Raw genomic sequence first — 27,405 nt, forward strand, 5'->3', positions numbered from 1 at the left:
TATTCCAAGGTATTATTACAAAGAGCCTCAAATGTGGTAGTGGATGTCCATGCACTCTATACACAGGTGTAGGGTTTCCGATCTTGATTTTGGTTGAGTCAACCAAAGGAATGAGTCTTTACCTTTGACAAAAGATTTGATATGAAACATCTGTGTCTACCCATCAGTCTACGCTCATGAGCACCTGAACAGCACCAAGACCAAACTCAGGTCGAACCACTGGGTCAAGGCTCAGGACAACTGCAAGGCACGTCCCCCGAGGCGTCACCATTCACATACACGGGTCTGCTTCATTAAACAGTGAAAACCATTACCCTAGTGTCTTCTAACTCCCTCTGGAGTTTGTCAGCTTTGGTCTTTTCAAAGAGCAGGCTCTGTTCAAGCTCCTTAATGCGGGCATGCTCCAGTTTGGTCTGCGTCTGTTAGTAAAAAGGAAGAGGAAGAGAACACAACAGTGCCACCATGACATGCCAGCACAAGAGGAGAGAGAGCGGCATGCAGGCTGAGCCACCAGTACCTTCCGCCAAAGGATGAACAAAAAGGGAAATGGAGAAGGGCAGAGGATGGGCTGAGATGGGGGTGCTGGGGGTGCAGATGAATGCTATGGATGACAGGATGAGGTGGGCAAGGGACACGAGCTAGTCTACTGAGAAAGACAAAGTGAAAACACATGTGGCGGGATGAGCAGTGTCAGATGCGTGCAGCCAAATATAAGTTATATTGATAAGTGAGGTTGATCAGCACAAATTAGAATAGTTAATATTCCTCTAAACTATCATTTGCCCCCTCCCCACAACAGCCATTTGACATTAATGTGTATGTAACTGACTCGGTGACTTTAACAAGTAAATCGACCCTCAAAATGATCATGGCTATCCCCTAAATATGGCAAATACAATGTCATAAATCTTACAAGTATTCAGTAAGTCCCTAGGGCAGATTCCAGTGCTATGGTGTACAATTTGATGTGAACAAGCATGGAGTGTTAAGCCTAAGGAAGGGAATCCAGAAACTAGAGCTGAGGAAATCATACCAGTGGCCTTTGCTGAGATGAACAAAAAGGGTCTAGCATTCTTAACATTTCCCAATCCCCTAGTTTCCTTCCTACAGTGGGTTTTCCAAAAACTAGGTGTCATTAAGGGAAAAAAGGAGGGGATCATATTTACATGGGAAAATTCAGTAACAATTATGCTTGATAGCTTCCATCTCTGAGACTCAGCTAGGAGAGTTTAGAGCTGGTGAAGGGTTCATTTTTCTCCAGCTCAGGATGAAGTAATTATCATCTCAGGAGTGGGAAATGGGTGACTCAGGCCAAAGGCATTTAGTTTGAACTCCATGCAAAAGGAGTTGATAAGATCCTGTGTTTTAAAACTTCAGAGACTCCCCATCATCACTTAACTCAGATGTAACTTGATGGAGAGCCCAGAAAGTAACCTCTAACAGCATGATCTTAATTCATGGGAATAATCTGTCTAAACATACCTCTCTCCCCACCACCTCCCCCACTCAAAAGGTTAGCAGCAGAACCAAGTGATCAAACCTAGGGACAGAGCTACTCTCAGCAGCTTCTAGTCACTTATATTAAGTATTTTCTGGTTCTAACTGGTCAGATGTGTCTGGACAAATGTGAGCAATGCAGAAATGACAACAAACTCTAAACAAAGTAACAGAAAGTAGTGCACAGCTTAAGTAGAAGGTGGATTATTTAAATTATAAACATCTTTTAATGACTCCGGTGGTCCTCTAGGGATTTCAACACATAAAAGAGGTCACTATGCTTGTGAACCAGATATAAACCATCGTGAAATATTTCAAAAGTGAAAAAAAAATTTAAGTTTCTTCATCTGCTTCAGCTCTTTACACTCAACAAAAATAATGAAATAAAACCCAAGACCTAACAGTCTGGACAGTCCCCTTGGTCCTTATGTGCCTTAGAACATGTTTAATTTACCTGCTTTTACAAGAATCTAATCCAGATCTACATAATTGGGGTCACAGCCTCAAGAACTGATATCTAAAACTAGGAGTAAAAAGCAAAAGGCAACATAATCTTTCTTCACCTCCTGACACTGAATTCAGTGTCTTCTGGGTGAAGGGTTGTTACTTCCAGATAAAAAGCAAGTATCTCCTGAATGTGATCTTCTTCCCATTCCAAGATCTTCCAGATGACCACAATTCCTCCTTGCTGGCGGGTATGCATACAAACCATCTGGGACTCTACGGCTGCGTCTGAGCAATCACCAGCAAGGGAACTAGTGATCCACTTCCATGCCACGGTGTATGATAAAAATGTCACACTGTGCAGGACTACCCTCCTTTTAAAAGTATTCCTTTCTTACAGTAAGACAGAACATCCCGAGAGGAAGGTCCTGGGAAGGGATTAGGAGGGAAAGCAAAGGCTCTGCGAGAAACATACAAGAAAGGCAGGAGGGAGATACCCATGCAGACTGACATGAGTGCAGAGGGAGCCTGTTTTGGGAGGAGAAAGAGACCCAGATCACTGAAGTAGCTTCACAAAAAGGAAACCTTCAGAACGGAGGCTTTTTACAAGTTCGGCCTTAAGTTGTCTATTTCAGCTGCCAGGGAACAGTAGGAAGAAAAATCTTTGCTTTAATTTTACTCTCTTAGGTGGTAAAACAAAACCAGAGGTTTTGAGGTTTCTTTCAACTGGCATTACAGCTGGCAGTGTGCCAGGAGGAACCACGCTATGGAGGCTACTTAGGTGAGATTGGAGCTGGATATTTGATCTTCATCAGATGGACAAGGGGAAAAAAAAAATACCTACATGCCTGGTAGCACTGCTACTAGAAAAATCTCACTTCGATAATAATAAATTTAAAGCACACAGTGTCTTCACTGAAGAATGCTTGTCTCTAGTTTCACCAACTCAGGGAAAATACTGTGGCCCCAACACGCAGATGCTTGTATTTCTGGTCACATGCACTAGCGGGCACTGGCCAGAAGGGGGCGCTCACAAAAAGGCAATGGCCCCCAACATGCCCTTCTACTCTCAAGGGAATGAAATTAGACCACTTGGGTAAACTTGCCCACAGAATTTCTCTAACTCCTTCATCTTGCATGTTTTATGTTTCCGTTAGCTATCATCTTTTTTGGAATGATTCCATTAAAATGAGAAGGCATTATGAATTAAGTGAAGGAGGCCAGGCCCCCGGGCAAAATCCTTTTTCCTTCTTGTTGGCAAAATTCTCCAGAAGGCAAACATTTGCTTATGCATTCAATAAATGGATTTATACAGCTTAGTCATTAGATACAATTTTTTCAGGATACAAACATAATTGCTTTGAAAGCCACATGCACAGAAATATTAAGGTCAATGTCTCCGGTCAGATTATGGAGTTAGTATTTGAGTATATCAATAAGCATTTTAATCTGTCATCAATCTGTGTTAACAAGGGAAATCTCCACACAGTTAAGTGCCCTCTTACATTCTCAGGATCTTCAGAAATCTGGCTCTTTTGCTATTAGTAAAAAAATAAAAAAATTAAGCAACAACAAAAGGAGAGATTCCACTAAAGTTTTGATTATGTGATAGGATTTCAAAATAACCCTAACTCTGATTAATTTCAAATGATTGTACCATACAGAGTACACTGGCCTAGTGCTGATGGGAAGATTTCACTCACTCCTCCCCAGAACATCCTTGGCTGTGTCTCACATGAATCAGTTGATGATATGAAACTTCTAATGAGACTTTGGGGTGTTTTTAAATGGATGAAAACAACACGAAAGTCAACTAAAGGGATGTGACTATATATGAAATGAGCCAAGAAGGGAACTATTGAATTATGAATAATCCATTAAATTCTAGGCCTTATAAAACTAGAACTTGGAGAATGCGTTCCTTACTCTCTGTTGACTATGAAGACAATTTCCAAAGGGATCAGAGTTCCTATCTGGAAAGGCCTCTGAAATGGAAGCATGGTGTGGGCCGCCAACAGGCTCTAAACTGGTAACAGCAGCAAAAGTGTATATTCTGGGAACTGCACAGGCAAGTACAATTTTTCCTAAAATATTACGGATTAAAGTACCAAAAATCTGCAAAATTTGAATAATTTAATAATTTATATTTGTCATATATCTAGCAGTGGTTTAAAAAGCATCAAAATCATTTAAATCTGTCATCCACTTAAACTAGTATGAATAGTTGTTAAAAGATGAGAAATTGATGCTAAAGGAAATCTCTATGAATGTAAAATATGCCATAGAAGTAAAAGAAGCTGAAATACAAATGGCTCTTGTTTTTTCTTCAGATAACTACTTTTAAAAAAATCAATTACTAGAACATGTATTTATTCCTTCTACAAGGTTATAAAAAATTTATCCAGCTCAACTGAAAAGCAAAGCTGAGATAAAGCAAAATAACTTTTTGGGAACAATTATGATGAAGTTAAAAATGCTCTTTACAAGGCCATTCCTGATCATCAGAGGAACATCTAGAGTCTCACTTGGACACACTGCCAGATTTATGACTTGATTAACTCCATTAAGGTTGTAAATTTTGAAGTGCAAGAAGAAAGTAGTAAAAACCTAACAGGGTCACTGGAGTCAGGATATGACAGTCCCAGGCCCATGGACAGGTTCTGGCACCTGAGCTGGAACCTCGCCCACAGCCCAAGGCTGGCTGGGGCTCCTTCCGTTCCCTCTGCTGCCTGTTCTGGCACAATGATCTTATCCAGATCTGTGAATGCTAGTACCCATGAAAGCTGTAGAGAGCTGGAGGGGTTTTACCTCAAGATCTCCTTTTGTGATGGATTCTTCCTCAACCCGGAATTGCAGGTCCTCCACCTTCCTGTGAATAAAATCGAAACAGAGCATTTAAGCAACCAGGGAACACATGTGCCTTACCAAAAGAAGGATCCATAATCAATACCCTGGTGAATGTAACAGAGGATGGTGGAAGAAAAGAAAGAAATGAAATTTTAGGCATCTGGCTTATAAATCTAAGAACTCTATTCTACTTAGGAAGCTTCCAATGTTTAATCCAGGTACTGATTCCAGGAGGCATGCATGAGGTGAGAGTTGAAAAAACCACCTGGTTTCCTTGGTCACAACCAGCAGAGTGAATCTAATCAAGATGGGACCAGCCTAAAGGGAAAAGGTCTATCACAAAAACAGGTTCTGAGATTTCAAGTCTGTAATTTCTACTTTCCAATTACAGAACATAGGGGAAAGTGGCACAGAAAACAAATCTCTTTATATCACCCCAGGTCAGATATTTTAGGGTGAGGTTAGCAGGCCACCCACACAGAAAGCCCAAGGACAATACTAGTACCTGTTCCAAGACTGGGAGAATAAAGTCATGAACAATTTGAGTCACTTTTTTTTTTTTCACATTTTAAAAATCTCTGTTTTGGGTTTGGGTTTCAATCAACGAAATAAGATATCCTAAAGATTTACAAAATCCAGATAACCTCCAGACTGTAAATCTTCACAAAATGGAGTGTAAGGAAGAAAAGGGGACAAAGTTCGTAACTTGTCTGCAGAAACCAAAACTGTCGAACTCACTAGCATTTCTGGCAAAGTTAAGAAAATGTCTACTCTGTTGAATCAGAAATATAATCATAAATAATTTACAACCCTCTAGCTCACTGGAGGATGAGCCTGAAACAGGAGGACATTTTTCTGGCCCAGCAGTCAGCAGACCAAGAGCTGGCTTAAGAACCAAAGCAAATGGTACTGGTACCTTGGCACTCAGAAGGTCCTACAAAGGCCTGTTACTATCTTTCATTTATTTGTAGCCATTTTTAAGATACAAAGTGAATTTCCCAAGAACAGAATTTCCCTATGTGTAGTGTTTCTCTTTCTAGTGAGAAAATAGTTTCCTTGGTAAAAGACTGTATTATATACCTCCTCTATATATCCCTTACCACAACAGCACCTTTGATTGTCCTAACTCAGACCATACAGCTATGGAATTAAATCACTGCCACCAGGAAGGACAGAAGATGGCATTAAACGCAGTTGAGGACACATGTCCCATTACCCAGAAATGTCCCAATGGTTTCCATGCAGACACCTCTTTCAGAGATCATATTGGTTCACAGCCTCAAGAAGAACCAAACTTGCTTCCTCTGTTTCACACAATTTAGCACTTGATTCCATCCTGACCTGGATAATGCTCTCTAACTGCTTCACTCAGAAGTTTTGTTTTCCTCATCATACTGAGTTTCCTCATCATACTGAGTTTCTCAAGGACCCTGTATCACTCACCAGACATAATACAGTTTTACTAGATATATGGAAGGTATTTCCCAAACATGAAGTAACTTGCACCCACAATGTCCTCTCACCAAAAATAGTTCCAAGTAGAAACAGGGTTTGAATTAATCTCATGGCACTGAGGCCATTCTCACAAGGATGTTTGGCACATAGCAGGGGCTCAATAAATAGCTGTTAAACGAAGCAGGGTATGTCTAGATGATTCCAAATTTCCTAAAAAACAGTCAAATCCATACAAACCCTCCTCAGGCAGTACGAAGACTTAATTTCCACTGAATACACAATCATTCTCTGGTTCTAAGGGCTAGCACCTTAATGAGAAGTTTTCCTAAGATTGTTTAAAAAGAAAAGGCCACACTTGCACCACGGGAACAATTTGAGATCACCTTTTCTCCTCTTCAAGTTGGTTGAGAAGCTCCACCTTCTCCCTGTCAGCAGCTTCCACCATTGTTCGCAGCTGGTCCATCTTGGCCTCCAATTCCAGGACATGCTGGGAAAGGCAAGGGTGTCAGTGAGAGGCCTCTCTCTGACCCAGACACAGGCCCAGGGTTGCCTCCAGAGAGCTACAGCTAAGTAGCTACAGCTAAGACTCTATAACTTTTACAACTGAAATACTTTCTACGATCTTTAATAGGTTACTTCTCAGCCGCAATCCTGGAAACTGGAGGATGAAAAACCACAGCACTACAACAACAGAGAGCAATGTTAAAACAACACTCATCTTTTTTGAAGCTGAAATGCTTACAAAGGATAATCTACAAAACAGGAGTTGCAGTCGTTGGTAAGGTCCTAGTAAACAAGCTCCCCTGACACAGGCCAAAAGACCTGGATGTAAAGACCGAAAGACTAAGGTAGACTCAAGAAGAACAAAACTTCATCTAACAATACAAAGTGGTACCCCAGGTCACAGCTTCAAACAAGCCCAGCAAAGACATTTCTACTCATTTTCAGCGCTCCCAAGACTAGCTCCCTGGCTCCAAGCACCAGGTTCGCCACTCAGCCTTCTCCCTCGAGTTAGAAAGCACCACCATCTCCACAAGGTCATCTTAGAACCCATCACCACCTCTGAAACAAGGTCAGCAGCAGACTTCACCTGGTCGTGTCCGTCCCGGGCCAGAGCTAGCTCCTGCTCTATTTCCCCCACGTGGCTTGTGGCCTTGGCCACCTCCGCCCTCTCTAGATCCCGTTCAGCCAGCAGCTGCTCAATGTGCTGCTGCTTCTCCTTCAGGGCCTCCTGGAGGGCAGTGGTGCCGGAGATCTTCCTGGCGTAACGGGAGGAGGTTTCAGTCAACTGCAAAGGAAAGTTAAAGAAGTGAAGGGCGATGATGCTTTCGGGGATGCAAGGAGGGCGTGAGGCATGCACGGCAGGCATCTCCTCAGCAAAGCAAAAGTGCTGTCCCAGCTCCCAAGCTTGCCAATTATTAGGAAAAGCTTGTCATCAAGGAAACAGGACAGCATGGGCCTCCTGATTGTGGCTATCACAAATAACACATCAACATAAGAGGTCATGGGACAATCAGAAAGATGTTTGGAAGGAGAATAAGTGGCTCCAATCAAAGGTACCCTGAGCTCAGCTGACAGGGCCTTGTCAGAATCTAGAAAAATCCCAGAGAACCCAGTTAAGAAGTTTCTCTAAGCTCCATTTCTCCCCAAGGTTCATTAATAGTGATGTTCTTGTTATGATGTTTTGACCAGTCTTTTGCTCCTCAGACTTGAGGTGGAGACTTTCTTCCACTCTTAAAGCTTCTAACTACCAGTAAGTAACCAAGAGGTCACCCCTGGAGTCATAAACCTTCCTTTTATGGATTAAACAGCTGGATTTTGTCAGGATTTTCTTCATCTTTCTTTCAAAATGAAAGGCACAGATAAAAAAGAATGAAATCTTGCCATTTGCAATGATGTGGATGGAACTAGAGGGTATTATGCTGAGCAAAGTCAGCCAGAGAAAGACAAATACCAGATGATTTCACCCATATGTGGAATTTAAGAAACAAAACAAATAAGCAAAGGGAAAAAAGGGGAGAAAGACAAACCAAGAAACAGACTCTTAACTCTACAGAACAAACGGATGGTTACCAGAGGGAGGATGAGTGCAAACAGGTAATGGGGATGAAGAGGAGCACCTGTCCTGAGAGCACCGGGTGATGGAAGCACTGAATCACTATATCATACACCTGGCACTAACATAACACTGTATGTTAGCTAATTGGAATTTAAATAAAAACTTTTAAACAAATGAAAGGCACAGGAAATCTCACACAGGAATCCAGAACTTGAGGACCTGAATCCCAATCACCAGAGACATTTATGAAGAGGGAAATTCTATCCACCCTCAAAAGTGTGTTTTTGTGCGTGCAGGTACACACACACGTAAGAGAAAGGGAGACAGAGGACATGTGGAGAGAAGTAAAAAGAGGGAAAAACAACCAGTGGAGAAAGAGGAGGAGGGGAGGAGGGAACAGAAGAGAGGGGAATTAAGAAATGGGGCAGAAAGGCAGTGGCAAGAAAGGTGGAGAAAGAAAGCTGTCCGGGGTCCCCGGCTACTCTGCTGTTTCTCATACAGATTCCTCCACCCTGAGGCCCTCCTCTCATGGTAAAGGGTAATAGGGACAAGCTGAACAGCATTCTTCCAAGCAAGACTCCAAGGGTTGGGAGGGAATTTAGGAAAGGCCTCATCCCTTGGCATGCATTTGTCCAAGGCCGTTGAGGTAGAGACCAGATCGTTGGATCTAGACTGAGTGGGCCCTGCCTTCATCTCCTGTAATCAGAGCCTCCTTTGCCACTTCAATGCCCTTCCTCAGCCTGAGCCCTCCTCCAGGAGGCAGAGTGAAGATCTGCCATCAATCAACTGTTAGGCAATCTGAGGGGCACCTGGAGGCTCAGCTGGTTGAGCTCCTGGTTTTGGCTCAGGTCATCATATCAAAGAGCCTCCCATTGGGCTCTGTGTGTGTGTGTGTTTTTTTTTTTTTTTTGAAAGATTTTATTTATTTATTCATGAGAGACACACAGAGAGAAAGGCAGAGACACAGGCAGAGGGAGAAGCAGGCTCCATGCAAGGAGCCTGATATGGGACTTGATCCCGGGTCCCCAGAATCACACCCCAAGCAGAAGGCGGTGCTAAACCGCTAAGCCACCAGGGTTGCCTGAGCTATGTGCTTAACGGGAAGTCTGCCTGAGATTCTCCCTCTCCCTTTGCCCCTCCCCCTGAAATGAATAAATAAATCTTTTTAAAAAATAGGCAACTTGACAACCATAAGAGTACAGGAATGCAATCAAACCCAAATTGTCCTTTGCTGTTTCTATTTAGTAAAATTTCTTAAATTAAACATATGGGAGGAAGGATACTCTTTTAATCATTTTTATGGTTAAAATTATACTTTCTCGTATTAACATTTCTTCCTGAATGTACTAAATCTGAGGTTCCCTGCACAGAGATGCCCTAGGGCCCTACAGCACAATCACTGGGCACTGTGGAATATTTTCAAATTTCCAGGGAAACACAGCAACGCTTGTTAGACACCATACAAACTACCAGCTTGAGGCAACTGTACTACATTCCTTTCAGTAACATTATGTCTTCCCAAAGCTAGGTTTTGGCTGCTGCTGTGACAAAAAGCCAGTACTGTAGAAAAAGAAATCAATGTGTCACAGGAAATGAGAGTGGCACTGTTCAGTAAGATTCCATGGTCTGATAAGGATGTGCAGTGCCCAACAGGAGCATACAACCTAATAGTGTGGTTATTTAAGATTGAATTAAAAATATTTTTTTCTCAATTAATGTATATCATTCTTTTTAGACAGCTACTAAACTGTTAGAGCATAAATATTAAGTTGCTTGGACCCAGTTGCTTAATAAATAGAACTCCTAGCTATTTCTTTTGGCCTAGGGGCACTATGACAAAATAACAGGCACTTAGGTGGTAGGAGAACAGAAGAGTTTGGGCACCTCTGTGCTCAATTCTCCCAGAGGACCATTCTGCATTAAAGAATCATTAGACATTCTCATATACATGCATGGGATTATGCTGTGGAGATATATTTCTAGAAGTCATACCCTCTGTGTTTTTGGCTTATTGTTTTATGATGATTTTTGGTTTAGAAACTACAGCCACTCTCTATAAAAACAAGGTGTATCTCCAGAATAAACTGTATCTACAAAAACAAGCTGTTTCACAAGGTAAGAAGACTCCTTTCTCTTTTGTCACTTTTCTTCACTGAGGTGAGCTAAAATGAATCAGAACTGGTCTGAAAAGAGGAGAGAGAGGAGGGAGTAGGGAGTGCTTCATTCTCTTCCAAAGAGATAGACACTTAAAACTACAACATAATAAAAGTTACTCAAGAAAGAATTCATAATCCAGAGAAGACACTTCTATGTACTTGCTCCTGGATTAGCAAAGTAGACTAGATGTCCATATGAGTTTGCTAAATGAGGCTTTGTCCAAAGAGGGGTGGCTTCACTTGTCATTGTTCTTGTCAAGCTTTTATTGTCAAAGTCCATTTGTAATTTTTCTGAAGATTTAGACTTTCTTTTCATATGCAAAATGAAAAAGTACAAATAGGTATTTAGTTTACCAGAACTTAAGAGAAAGTCCAGTTGGTTGGCACAGAAGCACTCCTCCCCCTCACCCCACTCTTGAAGGAAAGATTCCTCCCCTTTCTCTTCCCAGAGGACCTGAGGACCACGGAAGGGATGGCAAATGAGACCAAGGGCCAGCAGCCTTACTCCAGATCACACCATGTAATATTCTCCCTCCTGTCTGTAGTTTACTTATAATGCAGTGATCTAGTGCAGAGCAGCCTTACAAATCTAAACAGTATTTGCCTCACTTCAAGTAAATAAAATTACTGGCAGGAGATTAGCCAAGAAGTTATTGTTTTGACCCTATAAAACAGCACATTAACAAACAGAATGAGCCACCACTACCTATTTTAATTCTGATGATTCTATTTTTACTGATCTAAATGGGAAAAAGCAGGAGAAAGGAAGTGGAAGGGAGAGGAGATAGAGAAAGAAACAAGACATGGCTTTTCCTAGCATCGTTTCAAGTTCCACTAGTTCCCCTCTGTGTCCTCTGGCCCAAGTCAGGAACACCTCACACACTGAGGGTTTTCCATGGGTTAGGCTCTACTAACATACTACCGAAATTCTAAGAACATGCCTTTTCTCAAAATACTTTAGTCCTTCAAATTGTTTAAAGTCAGAGAGACCTAGGTCATTGAGGAAAAGGACCCCTCCAATTTTCCTGTCATTCTTGTGCCCCAAATAATTTCAGAGAAAAGAAATTATCCCATGTGTTAGACTCCACAGTAGTCACTACAGACTCAGCAAGAACTGGTATATCTTAGGGCCCTAAGAAGCTGAAATGGTGTTCAAAACTCTATTTCCAAACTTGTCTTCTTGCTAAAGCTTTGTTTTATGAAACCTAGAATGGGCCTCCGCAAGCTACAGCTAACATTTAGTATGAGGCAAGTTAATAGCTCCAAAAGCAAAGCAGGTCCAACAGCAGCAGGTGTCTATGGTGTCTGGAAGGTAGAGGCATGCGGTGAGAAGAGGGAGGCTTACTAATCCTGTCCGGCTGGGCTTGCTGCTCACGGAGGAGGCCACTGAGCTCATGGAGCTGAGAGACGAGGCGGAAGGGCTGCGCTTCAGGCTGGCGGGCGTGGTTGCCATCACCCGCCTCACGGCAGCAGCCTTGGCTTTAGCTGGCGTAGTGGAAGGGAAGCCAATCTTGGTCACTTTGTGCACAGGAGCAAACAAGCCATATTTGGGTTGGCACTGAAAATACCTGTAGAAAATAACAATAAAAGCAGTGACAAAAACCTTAAATACAAGAAATAAGAACTATAAGCAAAGGCATCATTTTTTGGTTATAATTCATGACTGGTTTGCTGTGAATTCTATCGGTAAGCCGGGGCGATCAACCAGCATGCAGCATTCACATGTATGGGGGCTGATAACCCCAATAATGTTTTAGAAAACACACTAATGAATTACTTTATGATACACAGAGACAAAATTACTCATCTATTGCTAAAGTGCTCCTAAGGTACAAAGGGAATAAATATTTCTACTATCTGACATACAGTAGAAGGGTTCAGACTGTGATGTGTCAATGTTGGTTCAAAGGTCGTAACACACACGCCACCCGGATGCAGGATGCGGATAATGGGGCTAGTCGGGACAAGGCATATACAGCAATTCTCTGTATCTTCCTCTCAATTTTGCTATGAAACTATAATTTCTCTTTTAAAAAAAGTCTTAAAAATAGGGATCCCTGGGTGGGTCAGAGGTTTAGTGCCTGCCTTTGGCCTAGGGCATGATCCTGGAGTCCCGGGATCAAGTTCTACATCAGGCTCCCTGCATGGACCCTGCTTCTCCCTCTGCCAGTGTCTCTGCCTCTCTGTGTGTGTGTCCCTATGAATAAATAAATAAAATCTTAAAAAAAAAAAAAAAAGAACAGCTCTAATTCTAGTAGGGAAAAAAATCATAGGAGTCTTAGGAAACAGAATTGTAGCTCTTGGGGTACGTGGGTGGCTCAGTGAGTTAAGTGTGGACTCCTAGTTTCTCCTCAGGTCCTGATAGCAGGGTCATGGGATTGAGCCCCGCCTCGGGCTTTGCACTCACTGAGGAGTCTGCTTAAGACTTTCTCTCCCTCTCCCTCTGCCCCTCTACCCTGCCCCCCTCTCAAATAAATATATATATATATACTTTTTAATGCAGCTCTTGGTGAAATCTGTTTGAGCACCTTTACATGCAAGAGGGAGATAAGATTCCAACTCCAAACAAACCTGGTTCCAGCAACTGCCCCATCGTTCTTCCCAAGAGGCTCATCCAACTCCACACCACACCATTCCCCCTTGGCAAAGTCTGTCTCCCCAAGAAACCGGACTACACCAGCCTTGGTGCCACCAACCTGGAAAAAAAAAAAAAGCATATGTAAAAATATAAGGAGATGGACATAATTCCATAGCTTAATCCTTTGTAGTTGCAATGAATAATTAAGTAGAAGACTTCACATTTCCCCCAACAGCTTCTCTTTACCTTCTCCTCAGCATTTAAAGAGTTTTCTCCAAAGATTGGTGAAGTTTACTGGGATGACTTACATTAAGAGTGATATGTCCCAGTAACAAAACAGCCTATGTAATATTGAGTCATTGTGCTGTCCACCAAATTAATTAGTCCCTTCCTTAGAAAACACTTTATTACTCCAGAGGAATTCTCCTGCTTCAAAATAAGTATTCGCGGCAGCCCCGGTGGCGCAGTGGTTTGGTGCCGCCTGCAGCCCAGGGTGTGATCCTGGAGACCTGGGATCGAGTCCCACATCAGGCTCCTTGCATGGAGCCTGCTTCTGTCTCTCCCTGTGTCTCTGCCTGTGTCTCTTTCTGTGTGTCTTTCATGAATAAATAAAATCTTTAAAAAAAATAAGTATTTGCTACAAAAATAAAACCTGTATATTCCTTGAAGGAAAACAAAATCCATCCATATTCCCCACACTGTACCACTGCTCTGTTTCCTCATCCTTCATGTCTTCATCCATGGGAAGTGACAACACACACACATTAAGGACAGATATTCACGTATCCACGTTTGGTTTTGGCCTAAGTGTACATGGCACGAAAACATAAATTCTCTAATTCACTTTACTGATATTTTCCATTGTGAGGTTGTTTCCTCACGACTATTAAGATTATTCTTCACATTTTATTTCACATGAATCTTCAAAGCTGTCTTTTTTAATGTGTAACTCTTTGTCCCCTCCGTTTGATGTACTATGCAAACATTACTTCCAAAATTACCCACCGCATCTATGTATTATTCCTTCTTTTGCCATTACTTTCTACTTCAAATACTCATTTTTCCAGAATCCCCTGGGCCCCCAAGAACACAGTGATGAATGAGTCCTTCTACAGGTTTGAAAATTCAATATTTGCGCTACTGCCACAGCATTATTTGCCACAATTACTGCCACTTTGCAATCTGTGTCGTATCTGCTAGAGCTGGCTTCCCTTAAGACTCTTTACTTTTTTTTCTTTTCTTCCTTTTTCTTAATTGCTTCTTTAGAAATTGCCCCCCCCCCATAGTGAAGAGGAGTCACTGCAAGAACTTAAGAACGTTATAACCAAAAAAGAAATGTTTTGGCTGTGTTTCTCAACACCCTGAGATAGCCCCTGTTTTCTGGTTCACTCTCCCTGACACGCTCCAGAGGTGGGCTAGGATTCCATGGCAGAGATGTACCACAATACAGGCACTTTCCTCACTTTTCCTTTGGGATGTTCACCTTTTTATTACTGATTAAAAAACAAAAACAAAAAAACAAAAAACAAACAAAAACCCTCTTTATACATAATGAACTTAAATTAATTCCTGAATAGCCAATGCATTCTCATGGTTCCAAAATTTTAAATATAAATATGCATCAAGGGGTGCCTGGCTGGAACAGTTAAGTGTCCGACTCTTGGTTTGGGCTCAGGTCATGATCTCAAGGTTTGGAGACAAAGCCCTGTGGCTGGCTCGGGCTCAGCCTAGAGTCTGCTTAAAAGACTCCCTCTCCCTCTCCCCCTTCCACCCTCTCACTTCTATCCCCACCACCTCCCCTGTGTGCACACAGCACTCCCCCTCACTAAAATAAATAAATCTTTTAAAATAAATAAGTAGGGCAGCCCCGGTGGCTTAGTGGTTTAGCACCGCCTTCAGCCCAGGCCATGATCCTGGAGACCTGGGATCGAGTCCCATGTCGGGCTCCCTGCATGGAGCCTGCTTCTCCCTCTGCCTGTCTATCTGTCTGTCTGTCTCTCTCTAATAAATAAATAAAATCTTTTAAAAAAATAAAAATCAAATAAATGTCAAGGAAAGCATCTCCTTACTGAACTCTTGTCCTAACCTACCCCACTCCCACCATGCAGGAAAGCACTGTTACTGATTTGGCCATGCATCCTTCCTCCCAGCATTTCTACATGCAGATGAAAGCAAACATTAATGTTTGTTCTTATTCCTTTTATTTTTACACAAAAGCTGGTGTTTTATATGCACTGTATTATACCTTGCAGAACACAGAGAACTTCCTTCTTTGTATTTGCAACTGCTGTTAATCTACCATATGGATGCATTCGTTTATCTAATCAGTTCCTACTAACAGATACTTAAGTAGGTTTATTTATTTAACCCATTTAAAAATCATTTTGGCTAATTCTGAGACCAGTGGGACTGTGTTAACTGTAGATTACCTAGGGAAGGTGATTTATTTTACTGATGTTAAACAGGAACCAGCTTGTAGATTTTTCCCTTTTGTGTTTGAGGTTCTCTATTTTCTCGAATTCACATTATATCCTTACTATTTCCTTTTTTCCTGCTTCCTTTTGGTTTATTGTTTTTTCCTTCCTAGTTTCTTTTTGAAATTTTTTTAAAATTTTTTATTTAGGGATCCCTGGGTGGCGCAGCGGTTTGGCGCCTGCCTTTGGCCCAGGGCGCGATCCTGGAGACCCGGGATTGAATCCCACATCAGGCTCCCGGTGCATGGAGCCTGCTTCTCCCTCTGCCTGTGTCTCTGCCTCTCTCTCTCTCTGTATGACTATCGTTAAAAAAATAAATAAATAAAATAAAAAAATAATAAATAAAAAATTTTTATTTAAGTAAGATCTAGGCCCAACTTGGGGCCTGAACCCATGACATTGAGATCAAGAGTCGCATGTCCAGCAACTAAGCCAGGGTCTCTCCTTCCTAGTTTCTTAAGACCAATGCTAAGTTTATTTTTTGTCTTGCTTTTTAATACTTAAGGCATTTGTTTCTAAATCTTGTATGACTATAGCCCTCTATGAATTTGGGATGACACACTTCTTTTTTACAGTTTTAACCTTTTGTTGAAGATGGAATAACGTTAAAGCCTCAAGCCAATGTTTCCTCTGAAAGGGAAACTTACACAACTGATTTAAGGAACGGAGGAAGATGGTTTAAGGTACTGCTGGCAGGAAGGCCACGTAAGGGTGACAAAGGACAGGCAGTGCCAGGACATTACAGGAGCGCTCTGGTGTCATGACAGGTGTCACTGAGGCAAGACAGAATAGGAGGAAACTCTATGGCAAGAGCCTTGTGTCCAGCACTTCAACCTTCAATGTCTAGCACAGCAGACAGTTAACAAACGTTCACCAGATAAATGAAAGGTGACTTTCTCCACTGGCGCACAGAAAAGGCCACTTTCCCACATAAACCGACTAAAGAAAAAAGATCTCTCATAGCTGAGGTTGAATCTGATGTCTCAGAAGTGAGTAGAGGAAGTGATATGCTGAGATAGAGCATAGCTTCTAAAGTTGAACAAACTCAAATTCTATTAATGAGTCAGGTTGCTTAATTTCTAAAACTCATTTTCCTCATAGGTAAAATGGTGATAATTTTGGGACTGCTGGGAGGATGAAGTAAAATAATCCACATAAAATTGCTTAGAGCAGTGTGTGACTGTGAAGAGTCTGATATATGCTAGCAGCTAGTTTGCCCACACTAACGGGAATCCTAGATCTGGCACATTTGTTTAATAACTCATACTGGTGTTCAAGGAATCTATAATAGTCCCCTATATAAGCTCACTTCAGTTTTCTCCACCCTCCCACACCACAGCACTCGGAACTGCTGGCTACCCAACATTATATAAACAGAACACAAGTCATTAAAGATAATGTGATCTCATCAAATTAATCTGTTGAATTCTTTGGGGCGCGTGGGAGGGGGGGTGGGGGGCGGAGGTCGGTGAGTCTAAGTTACTGTCATGGCAATTGTTTTCCTAAGAGGTGTCTAACAGGCTGTGGTCAGTAAATAATTTGTCCAATCAAACCACAGGCTTCATTCAGAAGCTTTATTTAAAAAAAAGCACACAAAATAGCATATAGCAGGCATGGATACATTGGGATTTCCAACAACTACCCTGCTGGACTGTCATGGAAGATTTGCCCAGAATACAGCTTATTTCAATGTGATGACAGAAGCCCACTACAAATATAATCACCCTGAGGCCAGAGGATCCTCAAACTGAGATTTCAAGAATTCTTTCAGAAGAGAGAAGCTGGAATAAAAATCCCCGGATTCTAGGACACTACGGAAAGAGTCACCTAGAGTGAGACAGAGGATCTATGAGTGTCAAGAAAGTGGAAGATCCTTCAGGCAAAATTCAGTCTTAACCTCATGTGAGAGAATACATACTGGTCAAAGGTCCTTTGAATGTATCTACAGTGGAACAGCTTCAGGGCCAAAGGCAATCTTGTTAAACATCAGTGAATACATGCAGTAGAGAAGCCCCATCAGTGCAAGGGGTGTAGGAAAAACTTTTAGTCAACAGGGTAGTTTGGCCATTCAGGAAAAACTCCACACTAGTCAGAAACCCTAGGAGTGTGTTATCTGTCAGAGAAGCTTCAGGAATCAAAGTAACCTGGCTGTTCATAGAAAAGTTCACAGTGGGGATCCCTGGGTGGTGCAGTGGTTTAGCCACCTGCCTTTGGCCCAGGTGAGATCCTGGAGACCCCAGATCGAATCCCACGTCGGGCTCCCGGTGCATGGAGCCTGCTTCTCCTTCTGCCTGTGTTTCTGCCTCTCTCTCTCTCTCTCTCTCTCTCTCTCATGAATAAATAAATAAAATATTAAAAAAAAAAAAAAGAAAAAAAAGAAAAGTTCACAGTGGTGAAAAGCCCTATAGATGTGATCAGTGTAGAAAAGCCTTTAATCAGAAGGAGGTTTCATTGTTCACATCAGAGTCTGTACAGGCCTGAAACCCTAAGCTTGCACACAGTGCAGGAAGTTTCCACACCAGGGGGAATTGTATCGCTGACCACTTTCTCTTATTAAGATTTTATTTATTTGAGAGACAGCATGAGCAGCTGGGAGAAGGCAGAGGGAGAAGCAGACTCCCTGCTGACAGGACCTTGAAATCATAACCTGAGCTGAAGGCATATGCTTAACCAACTGAGCCACCCAGGTACCCCCTGACCACTCACTTCAAAGGAAGTTCTCTTTATGAATTAAAAGTACAAAATCGGGATCCCTGGGTGGCGCAGCGGTTTGGCGCCTGCCTTTGGCCCAGGGCGCGATCCTGGAGACCCGGGATCGAATCCCACATCGGGCTCCCGGTGCATGGAGCCTGCTTCTCCCTCTGCCTGTGTCTCTGCCTCTCTCTCTCTGTGACTATCATAAATAAATAAAAATTAAAAAAAAAAAAGTACAAAATCCTGGGGCACCTGAGTGGCTCAGTCGTGTGTCCACCTTCAGCTCGGGTCATGATCCTGGGGTCAAGCTTTGTGTCAGGCTCACTGCTCAAGGGGGAGCCTACTCCTCCCTCTCCTGCTGCTCCCCCTGCTTGTGCTCTCTCACAAATAAATAAAGTCTTAAAAAAAAGAAAATGTCTTGTTTACTATAAAAAAATAAAAATTTAAGAATTTAAAAAACATCACCAACAGCAGACAAGCAACTATTTCTCTAAATGCAGGTAATAAAATATGCATTTACCCTGAAGAAAAAATATCAAGCCACAAAATTTATTTGAAATGGATGATTACCGGTTCCTAGGATGGGTGTTTTTTTGTTTTTGTTTTTTTAAGATTTTATTTATGCATGAGAGACAGAGGCAGAGACATAGGCAGAGGGTGAAGCAGGCTCCATGCAAGGAGCCCAACGTGGGACTCGATTCCAGATCCCAGGATCACGCCCTGAGACAAAGGCGGATGCTCAATCACTGAGCCACCCAGGTGTCCCGGATGGGTGGTTTTTTATACTTTTTCTTCCACTAAACTCCGAACACTTGACTCATATGACAGTCAATATGCTTTCCCTCTTCCTGTAAAATATCATTGGTAGTTGCTCAAAATATCAACAGAGACAGGAAGTCACATTAAGACCTAAAATCACTTGAATGCTTTTCTACTTAATCATTCTACAGTCAGATTTTTTTCTAAGCATTTAAACACAATTGTATAAAGTTAGTTTTACTTTTCAAATGTTACAGAGATCCACAGTATTTTAGTATGTGCAGTTACATTAGATATAAGCCACAATTTTCAAATCTGTTTTAGGTACAGATAGCAAGATTCTTTTTTTTTTTAATTTTTTAATGATTTTACTTATTTATTCATGAGAGAGACAGAGAGAAAGAAAGGCAGAGACACAGGCAGAGGGAGAAGCAGGCTCCATGCAGGGAGCCCGACGTGGGACTCGATCCCGGGTCTCCAGGATCACACCCCGGGCCGAAGACAGGCGCTAAACAGCTGAGCCACCCAGGGATCCCAGATAGCAAGATTCTTAGGGAAAACAATTCAACATAAAAACAAAAAACTAGATCCATGGCAAATACAACTACCATTTACTATCTTTAATCTCAGGATATGAGCATATTAACTCCTAAAGTGTGGTCAATCTAAGTCAAAATTAGAAGTCATTACTGGAGACAAAATTAATTTAAAAACTCAAAGGAAAACAAAGCCAGTTTTCATACTTTAGAAAATCTCAGATTTGTAAGTTCTCATTCATTCATTCAATATATATTTCTTGAGTACTTGGGTCATTGGGCTACAAATATAAACAGAATAGTGTTGGCCACTGGTAGAGAAAGTGGGACAAGTAATTCTAGTGAAGAATAGTAAATACTTTTAAGAGGTTTCTACAAAACATAGTGGGAACAGACAAATGCCCTTCTTGCAAACTCCTGTACAAATAAGAACACTGATAAATTCTGCTAGCTAAAAAGCGGGACTACAAACAGGAAAGAGGAAACCCTTAATGCTCTCTGTTTATGATCAATCCCAAACAAGCCATGAATCTCACTGTGCCTTGGTTCACACAAGTATCAAATGTCCAATGAGTGCTAATGAGGGACTGTTGCACAAGAATATTGTGAGCAACAGAACTTTGTCAGGTGGTCTCTTATTTTGCCATATTCTAAGTTAAACAGCTTTTTATTTTGTTTGTTTTTGGTTTTTTTTTTAGATTTTATTTATTTATTCATGAGAGAGAGAGAGAGGCAGAGACACAGGCAGAGGGAGAAGCAGGCTCCACGCAGGGAGCCCGACATAGGACTCGATCCCGGGTCTCCAGGATCGTGCCCTGGGCCAAAGGCGCCAAACCACTGCACCACCCAGGGGTCCCCTAAACAGCTTTTTAAAAATATTTATTCATTTGAGAGAGAGAAAGCATGAGTAGGGGGGAGGAGCCAGAGCGGAGAGAGAGAGAGAGACTCTCAAGCAAATTCCCTGCTGAGCATGGAGCCCGATGTAGGGCTCAATCCCAGGACCCTGAGCTGAAAACAAGACTCTCAGCTGCTTAACTGACCGAGCCACCCAGGCACCCTAAGCATTATATTTATAAAAAGGTAAATGTGGCTACCTGGTATTTACCAAGTACAAATTTAGCCCTGACTTAAAACTTAATCAGCTGTAAAATGAAGGTGCCAGCACAGGTATTTTTTATTAACTCGAGAGCCAACCCCATTTGGGCGCTTCTTCCAGGCAAGTCTCCCACAGACAATGGTAAAACCTTCCTGCCCTCTTTTTACACATGGGTCCTAACTACACCTTCCTGCCCTCTTTTTACACATGGGTCCTAACTACACCTCTTGTCATACTTGACAATTTTACTCCTTCCCTCCCTTCAGTATAGCTGTGACAGCTATACTGAAAACCGTCTCATTCTTTAACAATCTTTAGGGGTACCTACTATGTGTCAGGCACTATCCTAAGTGGATCGTGAATGACATACAGTCTCTAGATTTCCATGGAGCCTAAATTCTGGTCAGGGGAGAATGGACAATGAACATGGAAGTAACTGAAAAGAATGTTTTAAGCAGCATAGAGCGCTAGGAAACAAAACAAAATAGGGTGATGGGACAGTGCCTTTGGAGGGTCTTTTTCCCAGTTGGGGTGGCAGGGAAAGGTTCCCTGAGGAGGTGACCTTTGAACCAAGGCTCGATATCTACGAGGCACCAATCATGCAAAGACCTAGGAGCAGTATGTTCCAAGTAGAAGAACCAAGAAATCTCAAGGTGCAGATGAGTCTGGGGTTTAGGAAACTGCAAGGAAGCCAGTGTAGCTGAGTGGAGGGAGGCAGGAGGACATGTAGAGAGAGAGGGGTTCAGAGTGGGCAGGGTCCAGATCATGTGGGCCCTGCGGGTCCCAGGAAGGAATTCAGATTTTTATTTGAATGTAATGGGAAGCCCTAATAGATAGCAGTGTGTTGGTTCTGGTCACTGCCAAACCTACAGCACTAAGAACAAGGCCTGGAACAGGGTAGACACTCAGCATATTTCCTGAACGGACTGGAGGGTGTTAAATACAGCTGTTACAAGTTCTCCAGGCTAAAGAAATGTAGTTTTTTTACTCCCTTTATGTCATCATTTTGAGTTTCCCAATCTATGACGGTAAGTAAACCCCCTTAGAAAATTAACAGGACAAGGGACACCTGGGTGGCTCAGCAGTTGAGTATCTGCTTTTGGCTCAGGGTGTGATCCTGGAGTTCCAGGATGGAGTCCCACATCGGGCTCCATGCATGGACCCTGCTTCTCCCTCTCCCTGTGTCTCTGCCTCTCTCTCTCTGTCTCTCATGAATAAATAAAATCTTTAAAAAAAAAATTAACAGGACAAATGCAGATGATGTAGAACAGATGCTCTCTCAAAAACTCTAACTCTCCTGAGAACAAACAGGTAAAGAAAAGATAACATAATCATGAAGACAATGTTAAAAGAAGAAAAAGTTATGCTTCATTTGCATGTTAACTCTTGAAATTCATCTTCCCTTCCCAGGAAGAAAAAAAAGGAGGGTGGGGATGGGCAGTTAATCTGTTATATCAGAGCAAGGGCACAGAACTACTGAATTTTTCACACAAGCTTGTAAGTACCAAAATCAGGACATTCGGAACTAGGAGCATGATTTCCTTTAATGAAAACTTAAGTTAATGAATAGTGAATAAATAAAATATGGTATACCCCTCAAGCGGAATATTTTAGCCATGAATAGCAATGAACTACAACATGAGGAGCCTTAAAACGTTATGTGGAAGAGGCCAGACACAAAAAACTATATAACATAATGGCACTTACACAAAATGTCCAGGAAAGCTGTAAGACAGAAGGCAGATCAGTGATTGCCTGGGGCCGGAGGTGGGAGTGGGAAATGACTTGCCAGGGGCAACAGAAATATTCTAAAATTGGACTGTAGTGACTGCATAACTCTATCCATTTATTAAAAATCACGGGGAACCTGGGTGGCTCAAGGTCCTGGGATCAAGCCCAGCTTCAGGCTCCCTGCTCTGTGGAGAGCTGGCCTCTCCCTCTCCCTCTGCCCCTCCCCAGCTCTCACTCTCTCAAATAAATAAAATCTTTTTAAAAAAATCACTGAATTGTATGCTTACAATGGATGCATATATTATACCTCCATAAAGCAGTCTAAAAACAAAATAGAGGGGATCCCTGGGTGGCTCAGTGGTTTAGTGCCTGCCTTCGGCCCAGTGCGTAATCCTGGAGATCAGTCCCACATGGGGCTCCCTGCATGGAGCCTGCTTCTCCCTCTGCCTGTGTCTCTGCCTCTCTCTCTCTCTCTCTCTCTCTCTCTCTCTCTCTCTCGAATAAGTAAAATTAAAAAAAAAAAAAGTAGATACCAGCTATCCTTTATACCCATCTAAAAGACAAGTTCAGTTCAAAAGATGGTAATAGGATAATGGATGTATGTACAGCAGCAAAATGGGATTCCCTTAAGGAACCAGCAACACAGAAAACTGAAATGCCGAGTGTCACATAGCATCTATTTACTTTTTAAAATAAAAGACATACAAAAATGTATAAAGATGCTAGTATGCCCAACCACCAGATTAACTGTAAATATTTCACTGTATCATTCACAGTATTTCTAGGATACTACCACAGGAAAGGAGCACACAGCTAACTGTGTGTGCATATTAAACAGATGTCCCCTGAAAAGGGTTACCTAGAAGCTAAAAGTTGTCAAACAAATCCACTGCCAACCCGAGAAGCTGCAAAGAGGATTTCTACATTTTTCCATCCCTATAAACCCCGATTCAAAACATTCTTTAAAAAAAGAATGTCTTTGCCCAAACTCCTGGGCCCTTAGATGGGCTCTAAAATATTTTGGTAATTCTGCTTAAAGATTTCATGAAAGCAATACCAAGAGTTAGAAGACGTGATCTAGTAACAGGTTTTTCAACATTAGACTCATAGTCAATCTTTAATCTCTCTGAATCCCCAGAAAATTCCTGAGCCCCAGGAGCCTACATAAAGTTCTCATGGCTGGAGATATATCAGCTTTGATATCTGTAAGGTATCTTACATTTGCAAAAAGAACCTAACCTACACTAATTAGCCAGGCCCAGGGACCGCTCCTGGAGAAAACTCTCCAGGAGCAAAAACAAAACCACTGCTGCAGACACAGAGGGCACCACCACGGGTGTTATGCAGGACCAGCATAAGCAGATCTACATTTTAGATGCACCACTCTATGACAGTGTGGAGAACAGACCTAGGGAGAGACAGGCTAGTAGCATGGACAGCAGTGTGGCAGCAGTGTGACGGTCCAGGCAACGGTGATGTGGCCTACTTGAGCCTGTGTAGGACAACAGGGCTGGAGAGAGGAAAGGGGAAGCTGGAACAAGACATGAAATCTGTCGGGCGGATGGATAGTATTATGCATTCCTAGGCCTCAGAAGTAAAAGCACAATTATTCTACCCCCTCAAAACTGCGAGCAGTGAGCAGGAAGAGGGGCGTTTGCACCCACCATGAGCACTAAAATGGGACTTTACCCACCCTAGCTCTGCAAAAAAGGCAGCAGCAGCTGGAGCCAGCTTCTTCCAGGTTCTCTGCATTTCCCCAAGAAGAATCTATCATGCTGGAAAAAATCTCCATATTCAGACCAGGTCTCCAAAAGGAATTTTTTTTTTAAGATTTTATTTATTTATTCATGAGAGACAGAGAGAGAGAGGCAGAGAGAGAGGCAGAGGGAAAAGCAGGCTCCCTGCAGGGAGCCTGATGCTGGACTCGATTCCAGGATCCCAGGATCATGACCTGACCCAAAGGCAGACACTCAACCACTCAGCCACCCATGTGCCCCTTCATAAAGAATTTTTAACATAATGTGAACATCTAGAGTCTTCTCAACTTTGGAGTATACAAAATAACAGATCCTTCTGCTAATCGCTACTGTCTCCTCAATCAAGGTACAGAGAGGTCATAGTAAAGAATAGTTTCCCCAGAGCACAGGAACCCGACCAGGCAGATGACAAACAAATGTCCCACGAAAGGGTGATGTCACAACCAGACTTGTAGATTTGGGGGTTCTCAGTCACTGGTAAGAGGTCTGAGAAAAACAGAAGAAACCAACTTACTAAAAAGGGCATATTTTTTATGTCTGCCTCTCTCTATGTATCTCTCATGGATAAATTAAAAAAAATTAAAAAAAAAGAAAGGGCATATTTGTATGTCATTTGTATAAACCTAAAATGGTAATGGCTTTCTGGACCATAATTTGGCAATATGTTACAAGTTTAAATGTTTATATATTCCTCTATGCAAACATTTCTGGGGAAAACAATGGAAACAATCTAACGTGTATAATTAAATTAAGTGCAGTACTTCCAAAGAGTGTGATACCAAACAGTAACTTATTATTTTAAATAGGGTTGTATTACCAGCATAGAAATGTCTCAAACCTACAGAAGTATATTGTGAAGAGGTGTTTACACAATATGACCCTACTATGAGTGTGTTTTAAATTAATAAGTTACAGATAAATCTCATAAACCTAACAATGTACAAATCAAGGAAGACACATGAAGGAAGTATATATACTGGATGAACTACAGTTATTTAAGGTTCAAGCACACTAAATAAATAAATAAAAATAATAAAATAAAATAGGTTCAAGCAAAAAAAAAATAAATCTTATGAATAAAGGTATTTTTTAATTCTCAGGAAGACTTTTCTTCTTTCACAGGTATCCAAAAGACCTACAGATCTACACTAAGATTCTTTGTGTTAAGGGCTCTGGGAGCAGCTCGTAAGAAAATAAAGCTTGTCATTTTAAAAATAAAATGCTAGGGGCACCTGGGAGGCTCAGTCAGTTAAGTTTCTGCCTTTGGCTCAGGTCATGATCCCAGGGTCCTGCTCCGCAGGGAGTCTGCTTTTCCATCTCCCTCCGCCCCTTCCCCTGGTTTGTGCTCTAGTTCTCTCAAATAAATAAAATATTTAAAAAAAAATAAAAACCTGGGGAGCCCCAGTGGCTCAGTGGTTTAGCGCCGCCTTCAGCCCAGGGCATGATCCTGGAGCCCCAGGATGGAGTCCCACGTCGGGTTCCCTGCAGGGAGCCTGCCTCTCCCTCTGCCTATGTCTCTGCCTCTCTTTCTCTCTGTGTCTCTCATGAATAAATAAATTGAATATTTTTTAAATTAAATAAAAATAAAAACCAAAAGAATAATAATAAAAATGCTGAAAAGTCTTCTTCTCATATACATCATAAGCTAAGAACCCAGCATAGAACATAGTCTCAGACATGGAGCCAACCATGTTGAAACCCAACAGCTGGAATTGGTCACCTTTCTCAAGAATCTGAAAGCACCTCCCTGAAATATCAAAAATACCCAACACAGCAAGACTATCTCAAAAACATTCAGCGTGGGGGATCCCTGGATAGCTCAGCGGTTTGGCGCCTGCCTTTGGCCCAGGGCATGATCCTGGAGTCCCGGGATCAAGTCCCGCATCAGGCTCCCTGCATGGAGCCTGCTTCTGCCTCTGCCTGTGTCTCTGCCCCCCTCTCTCTCTCTCTCATGAATAAATAAATCAAATCTTTAAAAAAACAAAACAAAAACAAAACACCTCTGTTCAAAAAAAAAAAAAAAAAAATCAGCGCAATTAGCTACCCCAGAGGTTCCCAGTCTACAAGTTATGTCTCTCAAGAGTCCGGCAAACCACTGCATAAAGCAATCTTCAGTGAGATCTGCTGAGCCATCCAGGGATCCCAACAGCATTTTTCTTTAATTAGGAAAATCATAAATCAAATATGTTAGATGTCTAAACCTAATTTCCTAATAAATTAATCTTGAAGTAAAAATGTTTCATATTTCTAAATCAAAGATTTTTCTATTAAAGCAGTATGTTAAAGAGAAAAAACCAGGAACTGGGACAAGAGGACACAGTGGTACATGTACACATTTATCACACACCTATACAACCTGAGGTAAGTTATATTTCTTCTCAGTATTATAAGCAAAAAAGAGGTGAAAAAAAATTTAGTGATCTCAAAAGATTCTTTCCAGCTCTAAAATGCTGTGGTTCCGGGCACCTGGGTAGCTCAGTGGTTGAGCATCCGCCTTCGGCTCAGGTTGTTATCCTGGGATTGAGTTCCACATAGGGCTCCCTGTGGGGAGCCTGCTCCTCCCTCTGCCTATATCTCTGCCTCTCTCATGAATAAATAAAATGTTTTTAAAATAAAATAAATAATAAAATTCTGTGGTTCTAAGGTACTCCTTAAATTCTCCTAGAAATACTAACCAAAGGCAGTACATAATTTTACTGCTTCCAATAACACACTGGTAAGACTTCAGATTCTCAGAGATTCAAATGAAATTCTGTTCCAAGTATGCTAGGTTTGAACATATCATTAAAATTTTCCTAGAAATACACCATTCAAACCTCTACAACACAACCAACATCTGCAGATTCTCCTTCTCCCTTCCTACAAAAATGGAGGAAGTCTTCCTCTCTTAATCAAAGGCCAATTGATCCCCTCTGTGTGTGAGCTTGGGGTATCATCTTTTTCCAGGAACGTCAGTCCATTCCTAATTCCCTCTCTCTTCTGTCTTTAACCTGTCCTTCAGTTCTAGCTCAGTTTAGGTAGGATATAAATATTCCAGACCCTGCCATCTTTAAAAAAAGAAAATAAAGATTCTTCCCGAGACCCAACACTCCTCCAGCATCAGTCTGACCTCTATGCTCTCCTTCAACTTCCAACCTCTTCAAAGAATGGCCACCTCTGACCTGTTCTTATCTACCTCCAATCCACGCTTTACAAAGCAGCCAGAGTGGTCTTCCCAAACTACAAATCCAACATTACTCTTGTTCTTAATGAGAACACAGGCTGTCCTCACAGGTGCCATGTCACTTGGCCCTGCGGACCCCACCTCGTAACCAGTCTCATC

General features: G+C 41.9%; 1 protein-coding gene across 7 annotated transcripts in view; it reads right to left on the reverse strand.

Moving 5' to 3' along the window:
• The window catches only part of CLIP1 (CAP-Gly domain containing linker protein 1), a 127,582-nt gene that overhangs the window by 55,294 nt on the left and 44,883 nt on the right, over positions 1 to 27,405 (reverse strand). For 4 of the 7 annotated variants that reach the window (XM_055322813.1, XM_055322815.1, XM_055322814.1 and 1 more), the window contains exons 4-10: positions 13,030 to 13,154; positions 11,804 to 12,026; positions 7,334 to 7,531; positions 6,627 to 6,730; positions 4,750 to 4,810; positions 3,447 to 3,479; positions 315 to 419 (exon numbers count right to left, since the gene is read on the reverse strand). In XM_055322813.1, coding sequence (XP_055178788.1) covers positions 315 to 419; positions 3,447 to 3,479; positions 4,750 to 4,810; positions 6,627 to 6,730; positions 7,334 to 7,531; positions 11,804 to 12,026; positions 13,030 to 13,154 — 849 coding nt within the window. The remainder of the gene's footprint in view (positions 1 to 314; positions 420 to 3,446; positions 3,480 to 4,749; positions 4,811 to 6,626; positions 6,731 to 7,333; positions 7,532 to 11,803; positions 12,027 to 13,029; positions 13,155 to 27,405) is intronic. The other 3 variants (XM_055322818.1, XM_055322819.1, XM_055322817.1) reach the window with 2 other exon arrangements.

This window comes from Nyctereutes procyonoides, unplaced genomic scaffold, assembly GCF_905146905.1.
Source record: "Nyctereutes procyonoides isolate TBG_1078 unplaced genomic scaffold, NYPRO_anot_genome, whole genome shotgun sequence".
Taxonomy (NCBI): Eukaryota; Metazoa; Chordata; class Mammalia; order Carnivora; family Canidae; genus Nyctereutes; species Nyctereutes procyonoides.